General features: G+C 40.5%; 1 protein-coding gene across 3 annotated transcripts in view; it reads left to right on the forward strand.

Moving 5' to 3' along the window:
- Positions 1 to 22158, forward strand: part of MEE44 (Nucleotidyltransferase family protein) — a 265903-nt gene that overhangs the window by 48715 nt on the left and 195030 nt on the right. For all 3 annotated transcript variants that reach the window (XM_089395863.1, XM_089395862.1, XM_089395861.1), the window contains exons 4-5: positions 32 to 2302; positions 2431 to 2547. In XM_089395863.1, coding sequence (XP_089251989.1) covers positions 32 to 2302; positions 2431 to 2547 — 2388 coding nt within the window. The remainder of the gene's footprint in view (positions 1 to 31; positions 2303 to 2430; positions 2548 to 22158) is intronic.

The raw sequence follows: 22158 nt of genomic DNA on the forward strand, positions 1-22158 counted from the left end.
GCTGCCCGTTTTGTTTGCCTGGGGTTTTCAGGAAAGTTATCAAAATTTTGCATGTCAGGAGGAAAACAAAATAAGTAAGAGCCTACAAACAGATTCAGAAAAAGTACCATCAGTATCAGGAATTGGCGGGGGTCAAATGAAAAGAAATAAACACCGAAGTCGCAGGTCCAAATCTAAAAAGAAAGAGATTGGGAACTTTGATGCTGCACTTTTATCAAATGACAAGGAAAGGAAACTTGGGGATTTTTTGTGCGAGCCACTGCAACAAGTTGATCCATTGCCTGTCACATTTACACAGTGCTCTTTGTTGCAACATGTTAACTTGAATGGGCATTCTGATATTGCACCAGAGGGTTCTTGTTCCCAAAACATAAGTTTCACGAGTTCTGTCAATAGCAAAGATTTATGTGGGGTAGATAGTGGCAGGGTTTCTTCTGATGAACATTCAATTACATGTTCTGATAACATGGCAGGTGAAGTACCTTTGTCAAAGCATGGTTCTACTTGCAAAAAGGCATCAACAAACTTGCCAACTACTAATATACCTTGCAAGTTTGATTCATCAGACATAAATGAAAATGGTTTACAGAAAGATTCTTCTTCGAGGTGTAATATCTCTGAGATTGACAAGGGAGATGTTAATTTTCTTTCTAGAGATAGTAGTAGCATTTCTGGTTTTGTTGGATCATTGTTTGACATAAATTCTAGTGGAAAAATGTTAGCTACTGCCATTGACTCCAGTTTTCTAATGAACCACGGAGAATTGAACAAAGAATACTTAGAATGTTCTGTTAAGCCTGACATGCATTTTTTTCAAATGCATAGTAGTGATAATATTAATACAGAGTCATCAGGGGCATCGGCAGCAGCCCATGTCACACCTAGAGATGAATCACAGCAGCAATTAAGAATGAGAACCCAAGGCTTTTCTATTCAGGACACAACTAACTTTATGCTGCCTACATCATATGAGTGGCCTGGGTCACTCCCTTTTCGCGTTCCATCTGCCACTGGTCGACTTCTTCCAACTGCTACAGATAGGTTACATTTGGAAGACTGGAACTGGCGGACTCATCTTCAACCATCCCTTGTAACGTTAAGGCGGTCCTGGGTGAGACAATCATCAGGCCAAGGAAACTACCATAAAAAGAGTCTTATATCTCAAGCTACTGGAAACAGAAATATGACCTCTTCCATAAGCCATCCCATGGAACCTGTACTCGCTCCACTTTTACAACCTTCTTTTCAGGCAGGATATGTATCTTCTAATATAGAATTGAATGGACACATAAGAATAAAGGAGGATTCTAAGCATGAAGGGACAGATGACTCATATTGTGATGATCTAAAGTATTTATCCGGGGACACTGATGACTTTGAGGGCTATGCCATATCTGAAGATGAAGCAGAGAAACATCCTCCTGAAAATGAACATAAAAATTCTGACTATAATCAGGTTTTTGGTGGAGGAGTAATGTACTGGAACACGGCCGATTATGCTGGCACTGGTTACTCAAGGCCTCCTTCATTGAGTTCTGAGGACAGCTCATGGGCCCGACACGAAGATGATCTAAAATTGGTTATAGATGACATAATTTCTCTTCCTCCATTGCCAAGTCCATATGGCAATAGTGGAATATCTTCACCACCAAAAACATTTCGGTCAGTGTTTGATCAATTTGCTACTGGGACACCGAGCACCCATGCTGGCTTTGTAAAGACTGGCAATGAGTTCAATGGGAACTTCTTTGCTCCTAATGCAGGATCAGCTGCTGCATCAGAAGAACGAGATAATAGATCCACAGTTCAATGTAATATTGTTCCCATTGATGGAATAAAAGAGGAAGCACTTCCTCATCCAATTCTTCGGCCAATAGTGGTCCCAAATATGTCTAGACAAAAATCAAGAACTGGTATAGCACATCCCCGAGAATCCAGAAGTCCATGTGTACCATGTAACCGAAGAGAGCCACCCAGACCAAAACGCCCCCCATCACCTGTAGTTCTTTGTGTTCCGCCACCTCCTCCACCATCGCCTGTTCGGGGTTTCAGACAACAGAGGCAGTTTCCAGCTGTCAGGTCAGGTAGTTCCAGTCCACGACATTGGGGAATTAGCAACTGGCGCAGTGAGGCAGAAATGGATATGGATGATGGTCGTATAGCTACAGGCCACCCAGAAGTGGCGGGTTTTGCTTGGAGAAGTAAGTGTATTACAGGTACACCGACAATGCATTCTATTCCAAGTTCCTTGCTTCATGATCGCTTGATCGGCATTCCTAAATTAGCATTGGAGCAAGAACATGTAAGGCTGATATTTATAAGCTGCTTAGCTATTAGTAAATTTCTTGCATTTCTTTGGATCTGTTTTTTACCGGTTTTTATCAACCTTATTTGATGCCATTACTAAGATTCTAGAATATTTTTCTACAGCCAGACACTACACTTCCACTGCAGTCACCTGTAATACAAAACAATCCCGCTCTCCAGGTGCCACTTGCTAAGCTGCACAGTCTGCTCCATGATGAAATTGACTGTTTCTGCAAGCAGGTACTAATCTTTTGACCCAGGGAGATGATCTCTTTGCAGGCATTTTGGGTGTAGTATTCCACACGCACACACACATTATATATATGTATATATATATCGATAAGAATTATACAAATTATTATTGTGCAGGGTTATATCCTTTAAATTACTCTTATATACTATAAATTCGGTTGTCCTTTTCATGGCATATCGCCATTGCTTGTTTCTACCATTCATCAAATATTTATTTGTTTTTGTACCATATGGCCTTGTGCCTTTGTGAATATCTGTAACATTCTTTTGTTACTGCGAGTTATGCGACTATTAATATTGGAAAATGACCTATTTCCAGGACCAGGGCCATTCTCTATGGCAGCTATTCATTCTGCAGCTTCGTTCACTTGACCTTGCTGTAGACTTCACTGCCCATATGCATATACTCCTAAAAAAATGTTGAAAATAAAGAAAGACAGGCTGTGGCATTCATTAATTGGGTGGCTGTCTGAGTTAAAAATTATGCTGAAAAAGGGACTGGTTCACTGCCCAGCTTCAGAAAATAACAGTAATCAGTAATTAAGAAACATTAAAATTGTGAAGCAAAGGGACTATGCTGCTGAAGAACAGTTAAATCATAAAATGCAACTGTGAGAGAGCTGCTACTTATTGGAAGTATATAAATATAAGACTCATACCTGCATCTCGAGAATAGAAAAACTTCAGTAATTTCAAAAATCTGTCCAATCTGCAATCTGCACGTCATTCCAATGAGGTTAGTATTTGTCCCATAGAACTTTCAGCCTGAAGGCTGAACAGAAATATTTGGAAATACAACCACAAATATTTCAAGTCTGTCCACCACTAGGTTTGGCAAGTTCAACTATTCAAGTAGATAAACACTGCAGGCTATTTCAACACTGGATCAATGCAACAGACCTTAGGGCATGATCTAATTAAATATCTGAAAATATTTCAGATTTGAAGTTTCATCAAAGGCATGCTAAATCACTTGACATTTCAGCCCTGCTGTCCCAATAAATGAACACATCGAAATAACCATTTAAACCCACTCAAAACACATGAAAATCAAGTCTGAAGATTAAGTATATAATAAGAGAAATTAGGACAGCAATGGTACAACTCCCTGTTACCACAGTATGGAGATAAAGTACAATACTTCAGCTTTGCCAAAGCTAGTACATCAAGTCCTTCCACTTTATTGCAAACAAGGACTTTTCCAAAGCTTCCCAAACCCTCCTACCTTAGCAACGTCTTCTTTAGGTAAGTCCTGAATCATCAAGATGGGAACAAAGGGAATGCTACCATTCGTTTTGAACAAGTGAACTAGTCAGCAACATTAGTGAATCAGAAGGTTGCATTATGTTGTTGCATGGCTTATTGGGCAACTTATTGCTAGTCATGCCTTCTTTTGCTTTGGGTGCTGGGCATTCCAAAATTACTGCAAACCATAACCAGCAACAAGGAGGCTTAGGAAAACATCCCACCCAGATGTACTAGTCTGTGCAAGAGCTTAACAGCAATGCTAGCATCATGCCCACTGTCCAGCCCTTACATCCTCACATCTCACATGCTTTACTTTTCACTTGTGTCACACAAGCCAAGGAACCCTAGTGCACACCTCCCACAAGCATTACCCTTGTTACAAGAGGAAGTAATTGTTGTTCTCATATCCTCCAATAGCTAGCATTGCAACAATTATCACCTCTCTAAGACCAATGTTCCAACCAGTGTTGCGCATATTGCGATAATATCGGAATTACCATGATATTATCGCCAAACTGCCCTTCACCAATATTTTCGCCATAAATTATCAGTATAATTTCCCTATTTTGAATTTATTGCTATAATTTAGGTGATTATTGTGATAATTTTGAAATTATTACCCTGTCTCTGTCAATTTCAACTTATTACCAATTTTTTCTTTTTCTTTTAACCCTAATTTTTTAAAACTGAGTTATGGGATTGAGCTGTGAGGATACTCTGCCTATTTCCATCAAGCAAACAAGGGTAAATCTATTGTTTTCATTTCCCAAGTTTCTTCTCATGACATACATACCCTGGTAGCTAATGGTAATAGATTCATCTCATGAGATACATTCTCTAGTAGTTAATGGTAATATTAAATTCTTGAAGTAGCTTTTACTTCAATTTTTAACATTACCATTAATTGGCTCAGGATGTTTGAGAGTGGTTTGGACCTCATTAGATTTCATATGGAGAAAGTAGAATTTTAGATCTACTCAAAACCCAGCAGAACTAACAGTTTTTAGGATTTCAGGATTGGCAGGATTGCAACGTTTTTACTGGATCCTATGATGTATGAGGGTATGGAACTAAAGTTTAATCAATATCGCCAACCCCGCTATGTACCTCAATGTTGGTGGCATTGACTATTGAGCTCCTCCTTCATGACCCTATTAAAAATGTACGCTTCATTCAAGCAAAATCATTGAGTAGGATGTTAAGTTTTTCTATCTTTTTTAATGCTTAGTGGGCGATCTTGATGAGTAGGATCCCAATATAGGCAATGATTTTGATGTTATGTAGCTATTTGTTGTAGCATGATTTTCTTTGCATTTCATAGGCCATTTAGAGCCTCTCAGTCTCTATTGATTTATTTGATTCAAAGATGGATTGTACATGATGATATTTTGGTTATATGCACCCTTGCTATATACATGAGAAATTTTGCATATTTGTGTATAATAATTTGGATTCATATGGATGCACATGAATTATATGTTCTTTTCAAATTTTGAATATTTTATGTATTTTTTGGTTGACCAATCTTTTGGTCCAGTTCTGATAACATTGCTGAGGATGATGTGACAATTTTCCATCAAGCAAAGAAGGGGAAATCTGTTGTTTTCATTGCCATGATTCATCTCATGAGATACATTTATTTTTGTTTTGATATGATTTTGCATCATTCTATTAGATCTTATGACTTGGGACAAATATCATATTTCAATATCAATATCTAATGTATCACTTGACATCTTATACATCTTATATATCGATTTTATTTTCATATTTATGTAGCAATGTGTTTGTTTGATGTTGATGTTGTTTTATAAGTTAAAAAATTGAAGGAAAAATGATTATCTTTGTATTTTTTAAGTTTCCTGATCATTTCCGATAATTTCCCTGATATTGCCGATAATTTAAATTTTGGAGCCCTCGTGATAAATTGCCGATAACGATAAATGTAACATTGCTCCAACCTTCCCCTTCCTTGGTCCTTTATCCAATTTGACTTCCTCGAGAAGTTTGTACAACTTTCCTTTGTGGCTCGACTTGGTACCTTTGAAAATAATTTGATTATGACGATTATTGTTGATTTTGGGTAGCATCGGATGTGCTCTAGCTCTGAAATTTTGTGGAGGGGCTAGAACAATGAGATCTCCAGAACCCAAAAATCATTTGGAGAAATATCACCTAGATAAGGAGTTATTAAAATAATTAATATTTTTAATGGGTTCCTAAGTCTAAACTTAGGGAAATAAAAATATTAATGTATATTAATAAAAATATGGGTGAGAAGGTTTTAAGTGACGAGGATCAAGCCTGTTTTAATATTAGCCGTTGATTAGGGACTTAATCGGCAATTGATTCATCAACAGGAAAAGTATAAGAGGAGGCTTGAGGGTCAGTTGGAGATACACCAAGAGATCAAAGAGTTCGATTTTTCTGGGGCGTGGTTTGCTGAGAAAATCGAGCTAGTGGTTTAAGTTGCAGTGAGAGAGGGGCAGTTCGGCAGAGGGACTTCAATCGAAGGCCGAGAATACATAGCAGAGAGGCAGAGCAACAATAGGAGAGACATCACAACTCTAGAGAGGGTGACGTAGAAGTTGGAGGGGCTGACGCAGTCCCTTAGAGGCAACATTGGGGTTTTCTATGGGGCAGAGAGAGCAACAGTTCAACATATTGACTTCTGAGCGAGGGAGGCTCATTGGGAGGGTGACGCAACTCCTAGAGGAGGTGATGCAGTTTCAACTCAGAGCTTGGAGCAACTATCGCTGCCTAGCACTAGGAACAACAATTGTCATCTGTGGGGTTTGATCATCCAGTTGCTGGATTTTCAAAATATCTGCCTTCGGATAGAGGTACTTCTGCCAGGTTTATTCTCTATTGGGTGAGCCGGATTTGGCATCGTAGTTGAATTCAAAAATCTGCTTAATAATACAAACCCTCTATATGCTGCGCCGATTTTCCCGAATTGGGTTTTCCGGGGACAATTGTCCAAAAATAACGGTGTCCCTTGTGTGATTGTCTCAGTTTATTTCAGTTCATGATTTGTATGTATGTGTAGGCTGCAATAGTGTTTTCATCGTTGTTTAAGAAATTAAATAATTTGTCGAATGTAAAGAACAAGTAGGAGATGATTAACCAATGATTGCAGTAGGATTTCTGATGTGTAGATTCAGAAATTCTCACATGGTATTAGAGGGTTGCAGATCATAGGAGACTGAAGACACCAGCCGAGAAATCCAGAGAATTTGCTGCAGAGAAGCAACTGTCCCTAGTGACAGCGCTGTTTCAGAGGCAAAGGAGCAGCTGCAGGAGTGACGCCGAGACAGAGTGACACAGAGGTTCACGTAGTGCCTGCGTCAACGTTTAAAGCTTGTAGAGTGCGACATAGAGCCAGAGAGGAGCCCACGTAGTGACTGCATCAGCTCTCTGGGCCAACGCAGAGGCTGAAAGGTTCGAATCAGCCAACTGCTGGGGTTGGAGGAGCAAAGAAAATTCGATTTGAGGAGCTGGTGGGACACTGTTTTTGTTGGTGCAAAACAATGCCTGTGGAGACAAAGCCGAGGTAGAGGGAGTCATTGCCTCGACAGATTTCTAGTCAAAGAAATCTAGATCCGAGCTGTAGCAGCAAAGGAGGATTGGAGAGGAAGTGATTCGACAGTTAGCGGGAGGATTTCCGTGAAGGAAATCAAGACTCAGGGAGTCTAGAGGAACTTGTTCCTTAGAGGGTTTCTTGGGCTAAAGAAATCCAGATCCAAGTCTTGCTAGATTGACAGCAGGAGAGGTAGAAGAGAATAGCTGTATTTTTGAGCAGAGATGGTAATGAATGGGTTGAGGGATCAGGATAGATTGGATGGAGCATCCAATTTTGTCATTTGGAAGCCCATGATCCTAGCAATCCTAGACAAAAATCGCATCAAGGACTATGCCTTGAAGGTAGTTGCTGAGCCAGTCGACGCTGATCTGTTGAAGAAGTATGAGGGCCAAGTGCATGATCCTAGACGGGGTCAAAGATCATGTAGTACCACACATTGTTGAGAAGAACACAACAAGGGAGATTGGGAGGCGCTGACCACCTTGTATTAGGGTTCTCCAACGGAAGATGCTATTAGAAAATTAGCTGAGACAGTACCAGATGCAGAAGAGAGAAGAGATCGATCCCTCTCTTCTCAGGTTGCAAGGGATTCGCGACCAGTTGACTTTTGTGAGGTCTACACCAGATTCGGAGTTCATGGTTAGGAGTTAGCACTGCCCTGGATGCAGTCATCAAGGACTGGGAGACCTTTGTCCAAAGTATCTTGGGCAGAGCGACTCTGCCCAGTTGGGAGGAGATGTGGGCAGCTCTTCGACAAGAAGAGCTCAGGAGGATGACCAAGACAGGGAGTAGCAGCAAGGGAGCCCGAGTCAAGGAGGAGGAGGAGGAGGATGCAACTCTCGCATTGTCGGGACAACAAGTGCAACAGAAGAGGAAGAAGAAGGACATCACCAAGGTCAGATGCTTCAACTGTGGGGAATTGGGACATTATGCCACTCAGTGCCCCCGGAAGAAGGGAAAGGGGGAAGCTTCTGAATTGAAGGCCACTCCAACGAAAGCGGACAAGGAAAGCGAGGATGATGATTGTGCCATGAGTGCTCATGCGCCTTTGGAGAAGAGGTGGGGCGACATCGAGTTGTAGTCGGGAGGACTACATGACGGGTAAGATACTTGAGGTGCCCAAACTCTTGGATCACATATGGCTATAGGAGCCCTTAACGATAGTAGCAAAGTGACGGGTGTCGGTTGAAGCAAGGTGTGATGGAGCAACAATGGCATTGTTAGAGTGCCAAAGTCTAAGGCAGCGTAATGGATGTTGTGGCGGTGTGAGAGGCACAAAGCAGGTTGCAACAGTGCAGTGGCAGCAAAGGGTTAGCACAGATTAGCAGCAAGGGTAGCTTCAAGATCACGAGGCATCCATACTGACCAGGATGTCAGTTTTTGGGTGAAGGTTCAGTTACTTCTCAGTAACTGAGTTGCAGTGCAACAATTAGTGGTGGCAGTGCTATGGGCAGCATGATGCAACATTTTGAGAGGGAGCTGCAGTACAAATGTAGCTGTGGCAGTCGCAAAGTCATGGGCAACAGTCCAGGAAGCAGTGGTGCAGTGGATGAAGGGCAATAGGCCAAGCATCAACAACACAGAGAATCGATGCAGTGGGTTAGTGTAGTACTTCTATTGAGAAGTGTTAATGAAGCACATTCCTCACTAAGAGGGAGTGTTGATTTTCGGTAGCATCGGATGTGCTCTAGCTCCACACGAGATCTCCAGAACCTAGAAATCATTTGGAGAGGTTCCACCCAGATGAGGAGTTATTAAAATAATTAATATTTTTAATGGGTTCCCAAGTCTAATTAATATTTTTAATGAGTTATTAAAATAAAAATATTAATGTGTATTAATAAAAATATGGGTGAGAAGGTTCTAAGTGACAAGGATCAAGCTTGTTTTAATCTTAGCTGTTGATTAGGGACTTAATCTCGACCGTTCATTCATCAACAGGAAAATTATAAGAGGAGGCTTCAGGGTCAGTTGGAGATACACCAAGAGATCAAAGAGTTTGATTTTTTTGGGGAGTGGTTTGCTGAGAAAATCGAGCTAGTGGTCTGAGTTAGAGTGAGAGGGGCAATTCGACAGAGGGACTTCAGTGCAAGGCCAAGAATACATAGCAGAGAGGCAGAGTAGCAGCAGGAGAGACAATGCAGCTCTAGAGAGGGTGACGTAGAAGCTGGAGGGGTTGACGCAGTCCCTTAGAGGCAAAGCTGGGGTTTTCTGTGGGGCAGAGAGAGCAACAGTTCAACATATCGTCTGTCGAGCAAGGAAGGCTCACTAGGAGGGTGACGTAGCTCCTAAAGGAGGTGACGCAGTTCCAGTGTTAAGCTTGGAGCATCCATTGTTGCCCAGCACTAGGAATAGCAATTGTCATTTGTGGGGTTTGATCATCTAGTTGTTGGATTGTGGAAATATCCATCTCCAGATAGAGGTACTTCTGCCAGGTTTATTCTCTGTTGGGTGGGCCGGATTTGGCACCCTAGTTGTATTCAGAAATCTTCTTAATAATACAAACCCTCTATATGTTGCACTAGTTTTCAACTTTTCCCGAATTGGGTTTTTCTGGGGACGATTGTCCAAAAATAACGGTGTCCCTTGTGTGATTGTCTCAGTTTATTTCAGTTCATGATCTGTATGTATGCGTAGGCTGCAATATCGTTGTTTAAGTAATTAAATAATTTGTTGAATGTAAAGAACAAGTAGGAGATGATAAACCAATGATTGTAGTAGGATATCTGATTTGTAGATTCAGAAATTCTCACAATTATTTCTTTGGTCCATCATTTAACTTCTCGGTCCATCTTCACTCTAAGTGCTAGTCAAGTCATCTCCAACGGCTAGTTTGACCTCCAAAGGCTAGTTCAACTTGACTTCTCTTTGATTCTTCCTTTGGCAATTTGATTTGGCCACCTTATCATTGGATCTCCAACGTCCTTGTTGTCTTGGCAATTTAGGAACCTGGGTTTTTCTCCGTCCGTCCTGGTTTGTATTGGATATGACTCTGATCTTCCACATCATCATCCTGAATGCCACATCATCATGCCCGTGTGCTGTATTTTTGATGTCGTCGCTGCTCTCTAAAATTTGACGCAGGGGTATTCTTTGTTTCTTCATGTATGTCACTTTTGATAGATTGCATACCTGATTTCTCCCATCACTCTGGTTGAAATGTCCCTTGGAAACTTTTTCAGACCCGTTAACCAAATTTGACCAAGCGATAACTAGCCACTAGATGCTCGTATTTGAGATGTTCCACATGGCATGGAATCCTCTCATTATGCCTTACAATTTGAGGCGATGTTGACTTCTTGACCATTGGGACCACTTTACATTGGGAATTGTGTATTGCCTTGGGAAACGTGAATGTTGTCAAATGAGATTGCTATGCTCTAATAGTTGTCATGCGGATTGGCCCATGCACTAGTGATCACCCCTACATATGCAAACACCCATGAAATGATTAGTCCACAAGAGAGTTTACTTAAAGCTCTCCAATCCGGTTAGGGATGAAAGAGACCTTAAGTCTAACTGCATGGGAGATGACATGGTCTGACCAAGCAATTGAATACATACCCGTCGATAAAGACAAAGGTCTAGGATGTCTAATACATGACATCAAATGGTATTTCACATGGCTTTTGATTTGTGACCTTGGGCTTACAATGGTGATAAATTGTGCACTAAAAGGTATATGTACCCCTGCTGACATGCGGGGTAACAATAATGATATTTCACAAGATTGGACTAACCATTGTCTAAAACTAATTAAAATAACATTACATATTTTATCTAGTTTGTTTACTCTGCCAATATGGGAGTTGATGAATGCAAAAGTATCTAAAATTTTGCAAAGTTTTTGCAAGAATATTCACGTATATATTTAAGTGTCCAATTATGTATTCGGTGTAATGGTTAGAGTGGCAATATACATTTTCTATGGCGTTAATTTTTCAATGCTAGATCTGATTTAAATTCCTAGCAATTTATTTTATGCACAAAAAATATATTCACCCAGTAAAGTACTTTTATGAAAAAACTATTGAATATAAATACACTAGTATTTTAACTTAAACAATTTACAACGGAAATTTAAATGGAAAATCAGCCATTGACACAAGAAAATATTTCTCCCTCCAAAGCTGCCTTCACTTTTATTACTCAAGAAAATTAAGGGTTCCCTTAACATGGAAAATGACCCTCAGAAAATATTTATAAAATACAAGAATATAGAACTTGGAATTTTTGCCCCATTAAAAATTTTGTTCCCTTAAAAAATTTGGCCTGTGGAAACTTGAATTCTCCAACCTGTAAATAGACCTCCTTTTTCTTAGCCCTATGCGTGCCCCTTGTGTGCTTGAAGAAATTCACCCTTCACTTAAATTGTATGACCCTCCTGCACAAGCCTCTAGCTAGAAGTATCAACTTCTTCACAAATCTTGCCTACGTCCAAATTCTTCTCATTGGAATCTCCTTGCTACACGTTTTTCTCTCCTTGGCCTTAACTCTCACTCCTGTTGAAAAATTTGCACTTCCAATGAAATCTGTGTTTTCCACCTCTTCCTTAGGCTTCCTTTATAATTTCTCATTGAGCTAGATCTTAAACCCTAGATCTCCTAAGTGATGGATGGCTAGGATTAAATCCTATGCCTTATTTGAGATCAATGATAGAGAGTAAATCTAACCCACTAAAGTAAATTAATTTACTTTTCATTAAAAAGCCTTAGCCCAATAGCTAAGATTAATTAGTTAATTAATTAATCGATGTGCTTTTCCTAAGTGAGACTTAGGAAGGAATCATAAAATCACTTAATAAATTAAGCAAGTACCTCAAGATGATTTTAGATATTTTCTGCATGCTTGACACCTAGCCTATGTAGAAGCACTTGGTTGAGCTATCATCATGAACATTCCTTGTTGGGGAATGTAACTAGTTTCAGTGTTCATTATTGTTATTATACTCATGTCAATATTATATCTTATGTAATAAACAAAATAAGGAAGGAAAAATATTATTTTAAAACATGAGTTTCATGCTTCGTTGATGGTCTTCTAGGTAAAAGCATGTTCTTCATGCTTATAGGGTTTGTTAGGTCATAGGGTTTATTGTCATGACTCAAGAGAGTCAACATCATGATTATAAGTCCCTTTTGGGCAAAATGCGCATTGTAAAAGAATTTATTTTGAGTCAAATAAGTTAAAATAAGCCTCTTAGCACCAGTCGACCTTGCCAGAGACAAGTCGACCTAGAGAGGGGTATTCGATGCACGCATAAGGAGTATAAATAGACGTTGTTGGACCTCATTTGCTTACCAATTCGATCTGAAATCAAGAAGCTCGACTTGAAGTGCGAATCTGAAGAAGGAAGTCAAGAAATGCAAAGAAGAAGGAAGAGAGGGTTTTCTCAGAAGGAGGAACTGGATTGTGATTTTGAGGAGTCACAACTATTGGTGGTGCTGGTCTCTTCTAATTCTTCAGAGCCTCTTGCTGCTTACCCTCTGCTATTGTTGGAAGGGGTTCATGTGACTTCCTAAGGGATCGACTCTTCTTAAACCTGGCAAGGAAGAAGGAAGAGAGGGTTTTCTCAGAAGGAGGAACTGGATTGTGATTATGAGGAGTCACATCTATTGGTGGTGCTGGTCTCTTCTAATTCTTCAGAGCCTCTTGCTGCTTACCCTCTGCTATTGTTGGAAGGGGTTCATGTGACTTCCTAAGGGATCGACTCTTCTTAAACCCGACATCGCTGCTCACCATAGTCTTCACCTCGAACATAATGTAGACTCTATATGTCGTTGAAGTCTCGCTATAACCCACAAAGATGCCCTTTTATGCTGAGGGCTCTAGCTTTGTCCTCTTTTCTCAAGTTACATGGATATAAGCTGGACACTTATGTTGAAAATGTAGTGAGTAAAGTCTTCGGGCTTGTGCCTTAGCTAGTGAAGACCTCAATTTGTCTTTCTCTAGCATGAATGTGAGCTCATGAGTTAGACTTTGGTTAGGATGAGTTCATTTCCAATTCGCTGAAATGATCATCAACATAGCATGCGTAGAGTTGGAGCTTCAATTCACTGGAGTCTTCACCAATTTGACTATAGAGCAAGGTGGGAGTTACAAGTTACATGGATATAAGCTGGACACTTATGTTGAAAATGTAGCGAGTAAAGTCTTCGGGCTTGTGCGTTAGCTAGTGAAGACCTCAATTTGTCTTTCTCTAGCATGAATGTGAGCTCATGAGTTAGACTTTGGTTAGGATGAGTTCATTTCCAATTCGCTGAAATGATCATCAACATAGCATGCGTAGAGTTGGAGCTTCAATTCACTGGAGTCTTCACCAATTTGACTATAGAGCAAGGTGGGAGTTACAAGTTCAGTTAGAGCGAGTTAGTCTTCAGTCTTGATTGAAGGAAGAATGAAGAGAGGAGTCACAACTGTTGGTGGTGCTGGTCTCTTCTCATTCTTCAGAGCCTCTTGTTGCTTACCCTCTACTATTGTTGGAAGGCGTTCATGTGACTTCCTAAAGGATTGACTCTTCTTAAACTCGACATTGTTGCTCACGATAATCTTTGCCTCAGACGGAATGTAGACTCTATATGTCATTGAAGTCTCGCTATAACCCACAAAGATGCCCTTCTACGTTGAGGGCTCTAGCTTTGTCCTCTTTTCTCAAGTTACATGGATATAAGCTGGACACTTATGTTGAAAATGTAGTGAGTAAAGTCTTTTGGCTTGTGCCTTAGCTAGTGAAGACCTCAATTTGTCTTTCTCTAGCATGAATGCGAGCTCATGAGTTAATCTTTGGTTAGGATGAGTTTATTTCCAATTTACTGAAATGATCATCAAGATAGCATGCGTAGAGTTGGAGCTTCAGTTAACTGGAGTTTTCACCAATTTGACTACAGAGCAAGGTGGCAGTTACAAGTTCAGTGAGAGCGAGTTAGTCTTTAGTCTTGATTGAAGGAAGAACGAGTTAAGATTCCAAGTGTTGATTAGAGAGAGAAAGAGTATCACTCTCAATTAACTCGCTATCAAAACTCGACTTCTAAATTTGAACTAGGCCTTCCTTACATGCTCGAATTGGGTCTATAAAGAGGAGGATGAAGGCACATAATTTACACAAGTTTGTGAGATCATCTTTGATTGTGGAGAGCACAGAATTGAGTATCAATTGTGTGCAAGAATTTAGGAGATTGTGTGTGTGGGTAGATTTGAGGAGCAAGTGTGCAAGAGTTTAGGAGTTGAATTGCGCCAAAGAATAGGAGCCACATGTGCTCTAAGAAATAGGGACTTGTGCGCTCTTGGAAATAGAAGCTCCCTCATGCACTTGGAAATAGGAGAAGTGCTCAAGGAAATAGGGGCTCCAATGGGCAAGGAGGTAGGAGCTGGGATCAAGCAAGAGACATAGCAAGTCAAGGCTTCAGCAAGGGAATAGTTGCGTGGTAGAGGGCTGAGATCAAGTAGTGGTCAAGGCAGGCCGAGATCAATTGTATCAACTGATTTTAGTGAGAAGAAGCATAGCGCTTTCTTAGAGACAAATTGCTTTGTTATAGATCCAATTGCTCCAGAACAATCAATAAAATACCACAACAAAGAAATAATGTTTTTCGTTTTGAGTTTCTTGGGTAAACAAGTGGGGCAATTTGTGTGATTATGTTTTTATCTCTCGATTAGTTTTTGCTGCTTATAAATTGTTAAAGAACTCTGTATCTTGGTGAAAGTAAATTTAGTTTCAGTTTTTCAATTACCTTGTTTTTAGTTATTCATCTAAGTAGTTGCAGAGTTTCAAGAGAAAAATTAACATGGTATTAGAGCAGAGATCAACATAAAGACCAATACCAAATTCATCAGTTAGTGAAGAACGTAGATTAGGCAAAATGATTGCACTAGAGTTTTTTTGAAGAGTAGTATCTTTGGATAGTAGTATGGCGTTACAAGGACTAAGGGTAGAGCATTGTTTAGAGGGAGCCTCACACTTCTACTCATGGAAGAAGTCGTTCTTAGTGGTGTTGGAGGATAACAGGGTGCTAGAATTTGCGAAGAATTAAACAATGCTACCTCAAGATGCCCAATAGTTGATTCAACTTAACAAGAATGACACCAAGGCGAGGAGAATCATTCTTGAGGGGGTCAGAGACCAGATTATCCCTCATCTCTATGGGAAGAAGACAACATATGAGATGTGGAAAGCCTTCTTAGATTTGTATCATGGTTTTAGTGATGCCAGGAAGCTTGCATTGGAGGACACATTAAGAAATATCTGGATGAGGAAAGGTGGGCCCATCATTAGGTACCTTTCCAAGTTCATACAAGTTCGAGATGAGCTAGCTTGAGTGGGCACACTATAGCAGACAATGATCTTGTGAGTCTTGTGCTTTTGGGACTTCATAAGTCTTCGAAGTTTCCAGGATTCAGTGGTAGAGAGAATCTTCCTAGCTGGGAAGGGTTGTGGTTAGATTGCGTTCAAGAAGAAATCCAGAGAGGGACGAGAGCTGGAAGATCAACAAAGATAGAGGACGAGGAGAAATTTGCCCTTGCAGGCAAAGGCAACAAATCCAAGGGCAAGAAGGGCCAAGGTATGGCCGAGTCCAATTAGAGGGACGAGAAAAGGAAGAAAGATCTGAGCAAGATCAAATGCTTCCATTGTCATGAGTTCGGGCATTATGCCACTGAGTGTCCTAATAAGAAGAAGGGGTCCAGTAAGGATTATGTGGCTGCATCAACTAAGGTAGATGGGGTTTCTTCTCAGTTCAAGAAAGTTCTCTCATTGATAGCTTACGTGGCAAGCTCAACAGACAACAACATATGTTATATTGATTCTAGAGCATCCTTCCATATGATTGGAAACGAGGAATACTTCAGCCACCTGAAGGAGAAGGATATGCAATTCTACATTGAGCTAGGAGATGATGGCAAGTACGCAACTAGGGGAGTTGGTACTGTCAATTTAATAGGGATTCAGGTAGATCTCTTCATCTCAAGGAAGAGTGATTCTTCAGGTATTGCCAGAAGCCTCAGCTGGTATGATACAACATTGTTAGATTCTCAGGATCAAGATCAGGATCCTAGGAGCATTGTTGGAAGGAATAGGCCTTCAGATCAGATCTCGTATCAGGAATATGGGAAGTCTTCTAGTTAATAGGGAGTAGCTACAACAACGGATAACGTGGTGGTGTTGGAGATAGATCCAGGTTGAAGATGTTCTTCCAGAAGTACATTCCTCGTTAAGAGGGAGTGTTGAAAATGTAGCAGATAAAGTTCTTCTGGTTTGTTCCTTAGCCAGTGAAGACTACGATTTGTTCTTCTCTAGCATGAGTGTGAGCATATGAGTTAGACCAGTTATGATGAGTTTATTTCCAGTTTACTAGAATGATCATCAAGATAACATGTGTAGAGTTGGAGCTTCACTTAAGTGGAGTCTTCATCAACTTGACTACAAAAGGAGGTGGTAGTTACAAGTTCAGTTAGAGTGAGTTAGTCTTTAGTCTTGATTAAAGGAAGAACGAGTTAAGACTCCCAAGTGTTTATTGGAGAGAGAAATAATGTCACTCTTAGTTAACTTGCTATCAGTTTTCGACTTCAAAATTTGAATTAGGCCTTCCTTGCATGCTTGAATTGTGTTTATAAAGAGGAGGACAAAGGCACATAATTTACACAAGTTTGTGAGATCATCTTTGATTGTGGAGAGCACAGAATTGAGCATCAATTGTGTGCAAGGATATAGGAGATTATGTGTGTGCGTAGATTTGAGGAGCAAGTGCGCACTAGTTTAGGAGCTGAATTGCGCTAAAGAATAGGAGCCACAAGTGCGCTAAGAAGATCGAGCACCAATCTAGGGAAGATTTGCTAGATAAATTCCATTTTTTATTTTGTATACTGTAATTTCAGTGTGGCCACTATCCCAATATGGGAGCCCAAGTAGGTTTTGAATCATGGTTAATGATGAGCTGATTTGATCGGATAGATTTTGTTTGTGTCATTTTGATTGAGATCGATATATTTGTTTTTGTTGAATTTACATTGTGTTAACGAACCTAGTTGTGTATTTAACTAGTATATCTATCAACTCTGCTAGGAATTAGGTGTCGAGTGTTAGGTTTGTAGGAAAATTAACATCGTATTAGTGCATAAAATCTGAACTGACCTTAGAATTATAGGTGCCAAATTTGTATGGGATCACAATTCGCTAGGGCTAGATTCAATCGCAATTGTACGAGGTGGGGATTTTTTATCTTATTTTAGATGAGGCCGAAATTGGCTGTACGAATCATATGGTGGCTCACGCAAAATGTTTATGTTTTTATTTTTATTTTTTTAAGGTTAAAATAAAGGAAAAAAGGTGATTGGGGATAAGGTGGCTGACAAGCTTGATAGCCCACCCAACCACCACAACAATCATTGACTGCCAGGCTAGTAGCTTGCGGAGAAGGCCGACATGGTTGAGGGAAGAGAAGTCAAACACAACAGATTGCACGATAGGGCTCACGTAGGAGGACATATAGGCCATAGCGGCACGCAGACAAGCTGACTGTGTGCAGAGGTTGTTGTCCACGACAAGTGAGTGGAGGTAAAGACTGTCAGGCAACAAAGGAGCAATCAACCTAATCGATAAAGTTTGGGTCAGTAGGGACGTGCATTTGGAAGCAGGGTTGACAATTGAACTGAAGCTTGTGCCCAAAGAAAGCAATGACCAACCATTGGTCAACGGAGGACTTGCTACAAATAGAGAAGACGATAGGCTGCATTTGTTCGACATCCCACTAGTTTGGTGACAAAAAAGATCATTCGTCTGCTTGAGTGGTTTGTGTGCAGGGTGTGAACATAGACACCAGTTGGAGAGAGGCCGCAGAGGATTGTGGATGACAGTGACAGCTCGGGGTAGCAAGTACCCAACTTGTAGAGGATTGGTTGCCGAGGATGATTGGCAAAGAGCGAGAGAGGGTAGGTGGAGGAACAAGTCATGTAGAACGAAGCATAGGAGGCTGCGACAAACCTGTTGCGACTGTGATAGAGGGGCAACGAGAGTAGACCATGGGACATTGAGCAGCAATGCAAAAGATCTTAATGGTGGTGGCAACGTCAATATTGGAGTAGAAGCTTGCAGGTATAGTCGATGTGTAGACGAGCGTCTAGCAACAGGCTCATAAACTGACAACAAAGAAATTTTAGTAGCCAAAGGTGTAGTCTTGAAGGTAGATCGCTAGCTATCGAGAGTTGGGAGGTGATTGCAGGTAGGAGTGTTGGTAGAAAGTGTGTTGATTAGGGAGACAGGTTGAGCTAGCCAATTGTAGGTTTGGACGAGGTCTGAGCCATGAGGGTGACTAAGGGTAGCCATCGTTGGCAAAGAGATAGCCACAGGTACCCAAGTGATAGAAAAATTGGTCAGGAGGTCTAACATAGATTTGAGCAACCTGGGAGTAGCAAAAGTAGGCCAAAGCTCTGGCAAGTGGCAGCTTTGCAGAGGTATGATAGGGTCGGCGTTGGTAGAATCCAACTAGGCTAGGCTGAGAAGATCAGGAAGCTAGAGCTAATACAACCATAAAGGAGCTCAAATGACAACCAAAGTTTTATGGTGTAGTAACTAGGTTGTAGAGGAATGTGCCACGTCCATAATGCCACATTGGGCATGATAAAAAAAATTATGGGATGTAGTGGGCAAAAAGGAGTTGCCGAGTAGAGAATCTGTCACAATAGGCTATGAGTAGAAGTGCCAGTAGGGTTTGACTGACAGAGCATGGTACAAAGGATAGTATCAAGCTTGCCAACAGGATTGACAGAGGTCAACCCTCAGAGGGAGAGAGGGAGACCGTACCACTCAGGGGATTGGCAACAAATTATTTCAATGGGTGTCTCAAAGGGTCAAGATAGACTCACAAGGAAGATCTTGGTAGATCTATAAACCAAAAACGATGCTAGGAGTATTTAACACAAGGGATATGGAAATAAAATAAAGGGTTTGGAGAAAAGCCATGGTGCTATGGGTGTTGGAACGCAGGTGGACATGTATTGATCATAGCTAAGTTGCATGATACAGGGAAACATGTATGAGTTTCCGAAATGGGTACGGGTATGAAACATGACCCCCCCAAATTTTGGAAATGGGGAAACGCAATCTATATATATATATATATATATATATATATATAATATAGGGCATTTAAGAAATGTTATGTGCAATCATAAAGCATACATGATACATTATAATCTATTACATAATTAAATTGTCCAATGTCAATGTATAAACTATAAGTCTCTACATTTACATTACATAATGAAAATAACAATATCAAAATATCCAAAATCAACCTTAATTATATATCCAAATTTCAAAATTAGCCTTTATTATATATATGAGGCTACCAGTACAATAAATATTATGAGGCTGCAAGTACTATAAAGACTAAAGACTAATCCTCATAAAAAATAGAAGCAGAAGCATGCTCAACAGTGGATGGTGGAGCTGAAGAAGATGATTGGCGAATTCCATTTCTAGGCTTCTAGTTGTCAATATTCAAGGCAACAAGAGAGAGCTCCAAATCAGGACTTTCTGGATCCACATCCCATTCTTTAGAAGGACCACTGCTATATTCTGGACCCCTACGAGATGCAAGGCGAAGGTTGGAGTGCACATAAACAAGATCCTCTGCCTTCTGTGAGCCCAACCTGTTGCACTTCACAGAATGAATAAAACAATAGGTGCTCCAATTCCTTTCTGTTGATGAAGAGCTTGCCACTTGTGAAAGAACACGAATATCAAGATTTTGCAAATGTACACCATTTTCTCCATGACAAATCCACCACCTAACTGGATTCATGGTGCTTCTCTCCTCCAAAGCTGATATATCTGAATAATTGTCTAATCCTGCAACAAAACTGGCAAATTCTTCCTTCACCTACCTGTGTAGATGAGTTGGAAACATTCTCATAAGGTTTTTTTTCACCCCATTAACCACCTCTCTATCCTTAAGGGGTGCCTTCCTCTTCCCATTGCTTTGAGCAATAAGCACCTCATCATAAAATTTGGGGTTCAAGCCATGTGCTAAATTGTGCAATGCAGTGTTGAAATTGTTCCACCTATCAACAATGATTTTCTTGACTAAATCAACAAAATGGTCATCAACAAATAAAAGCTGTGGAAACTCTTGTGAAATGATTTCCATAGTTTTCTCAACCGTTGTATCCATGCCATCATATACCTCTCCTAAGAAAGGTTGGTCAGTGTCAACATTTCAAAGAAGCTCAAATGCAAGGGTTGTGAACTTTAGCAAGAAATCTATCTTGCTCCACCACTCCTCATCAAGGCACAATCTACGCACCATATATCCCCGCTTTGAATCTACCTATCTCCACTCAGCCTAGAGTTGACTCACCACCATAGAAACTAATGGTTGCTTAACCTCAACAAGGCGGCACAACATCAGGAAGTTTGAGGCATATCTTGTCTCAACAACTTCTAACAACTCCAATTTGGAGTACTTTCAAAATATTGCTTGAGATTGGTGGTGGTTGGTGATGAATTTAACAATCTCCCTTGCTTCCCCTGTGATTTCCTTTATCCATGGAACCTTATTGTTGATCTTCTCTAAGATCAGATTTAGATTATGGACAATGTAGGGTGTCCAAAAGATGTGGTCATACCTCCGCTCAATAATTAAACCTGAAACTTTGTAATCTGGTGCATTATCCGTGATAACTTGCACCACCTTGTTAGGTCCAATTTTTTCAACCTCTCCTAAGCAGTCTTCCGCCTTCAAAAACGTTGCTCCTTTTGGTGATGTGGCAATGATATTTATCAATGGCTTGCGCCTTGTATCTGTCCATCCATCTGAGACTATGGTAACCCCAGAGCTACCCCAGGAAGAACGAATTGGTGATAAGATATCCTCCCCAAGCTCCTTCTCATTTTTGAGAAGCTGAGTTCGAACTTTCTCATAGTTGGGCCCCTTGTACCCTATGGGAATTTTGTTAACTGCCCTTATCATATCTTGACAGTAAGGAGAGCGAACACCATTGAATGGGACACCACGTGCATAGATGCACCTACCCACTCTGGAATCAACTTCTTCTCTCGTTTGCACATTCACCAATTTAGCAATTTTGCTATCTTGAATTGAAGTGGATGCTCCTCTGGTATTTTTGGATGGTGGTTGTTCTTGTTGTTGAGTGGCTCTCCTCTTCTTTGCTTCAACGACAATCCTTGACTCAATGTTTGATGGAGCTCGAGGAGTAGCTTGAGTAAGCTCTTCATGCCTTCTTTTAATTCCATCCACCTCATCTTGCTCTCTTTGATATGCCCTCCTCACCAATGCGTCAGATGTTTTTGTGCAACTTGCAATCCCTTGTCCCCCTCCATGCAAAAGATGTGGCTTCACTCTTGGGTAGGAGCCCTTGTACGAATTACTGCAAAGATTACATCGCCATTCCCATGAGCCACCACCTCCACATTTTTGAAGCTTTTGAACATGCCTCCAAAGAGGATAATATTTAGCCCTCGGATTGGACTTGGTGGTTGAACTTGCACCTTGGCTGGAAGACATTGCTGCAAAAAAATAAAATAAAAAAGCAAATCTGTAAATAAAAAACGTTTTTCACATTTTTGGAAGCCTAAACCCTCGAAAAATAGAAGAAATAGTGGGAGAAACTAAGAAAATGAATGCTTCTTACCCAAGTTATTTTTTTGTAGCTGAAGCTACCCCAATATGCCACAAAAGACAAGAGAAGTATGGCTGTAGTTGAGCCAAAAACAAAGAATTCCGTAGCTAGAAACTCCCCACTCCAAATCGGCT

Source organism: Pinus tabuliformis, chromosome 1_2 (genome assembly GCF_031772625.1).
Source record: "Pinus tabuliformis cultivar Carrire ecotype Pingquan chromosome 1_2, CPIR1, whole genome shotgun sequence".
Lineage (NCBI taxonomy): Eukaryota > Viridiplantae > Streptophyta > Pinopsida > Pinales > Pinaceae > Pinus > Pinus tabuliformis.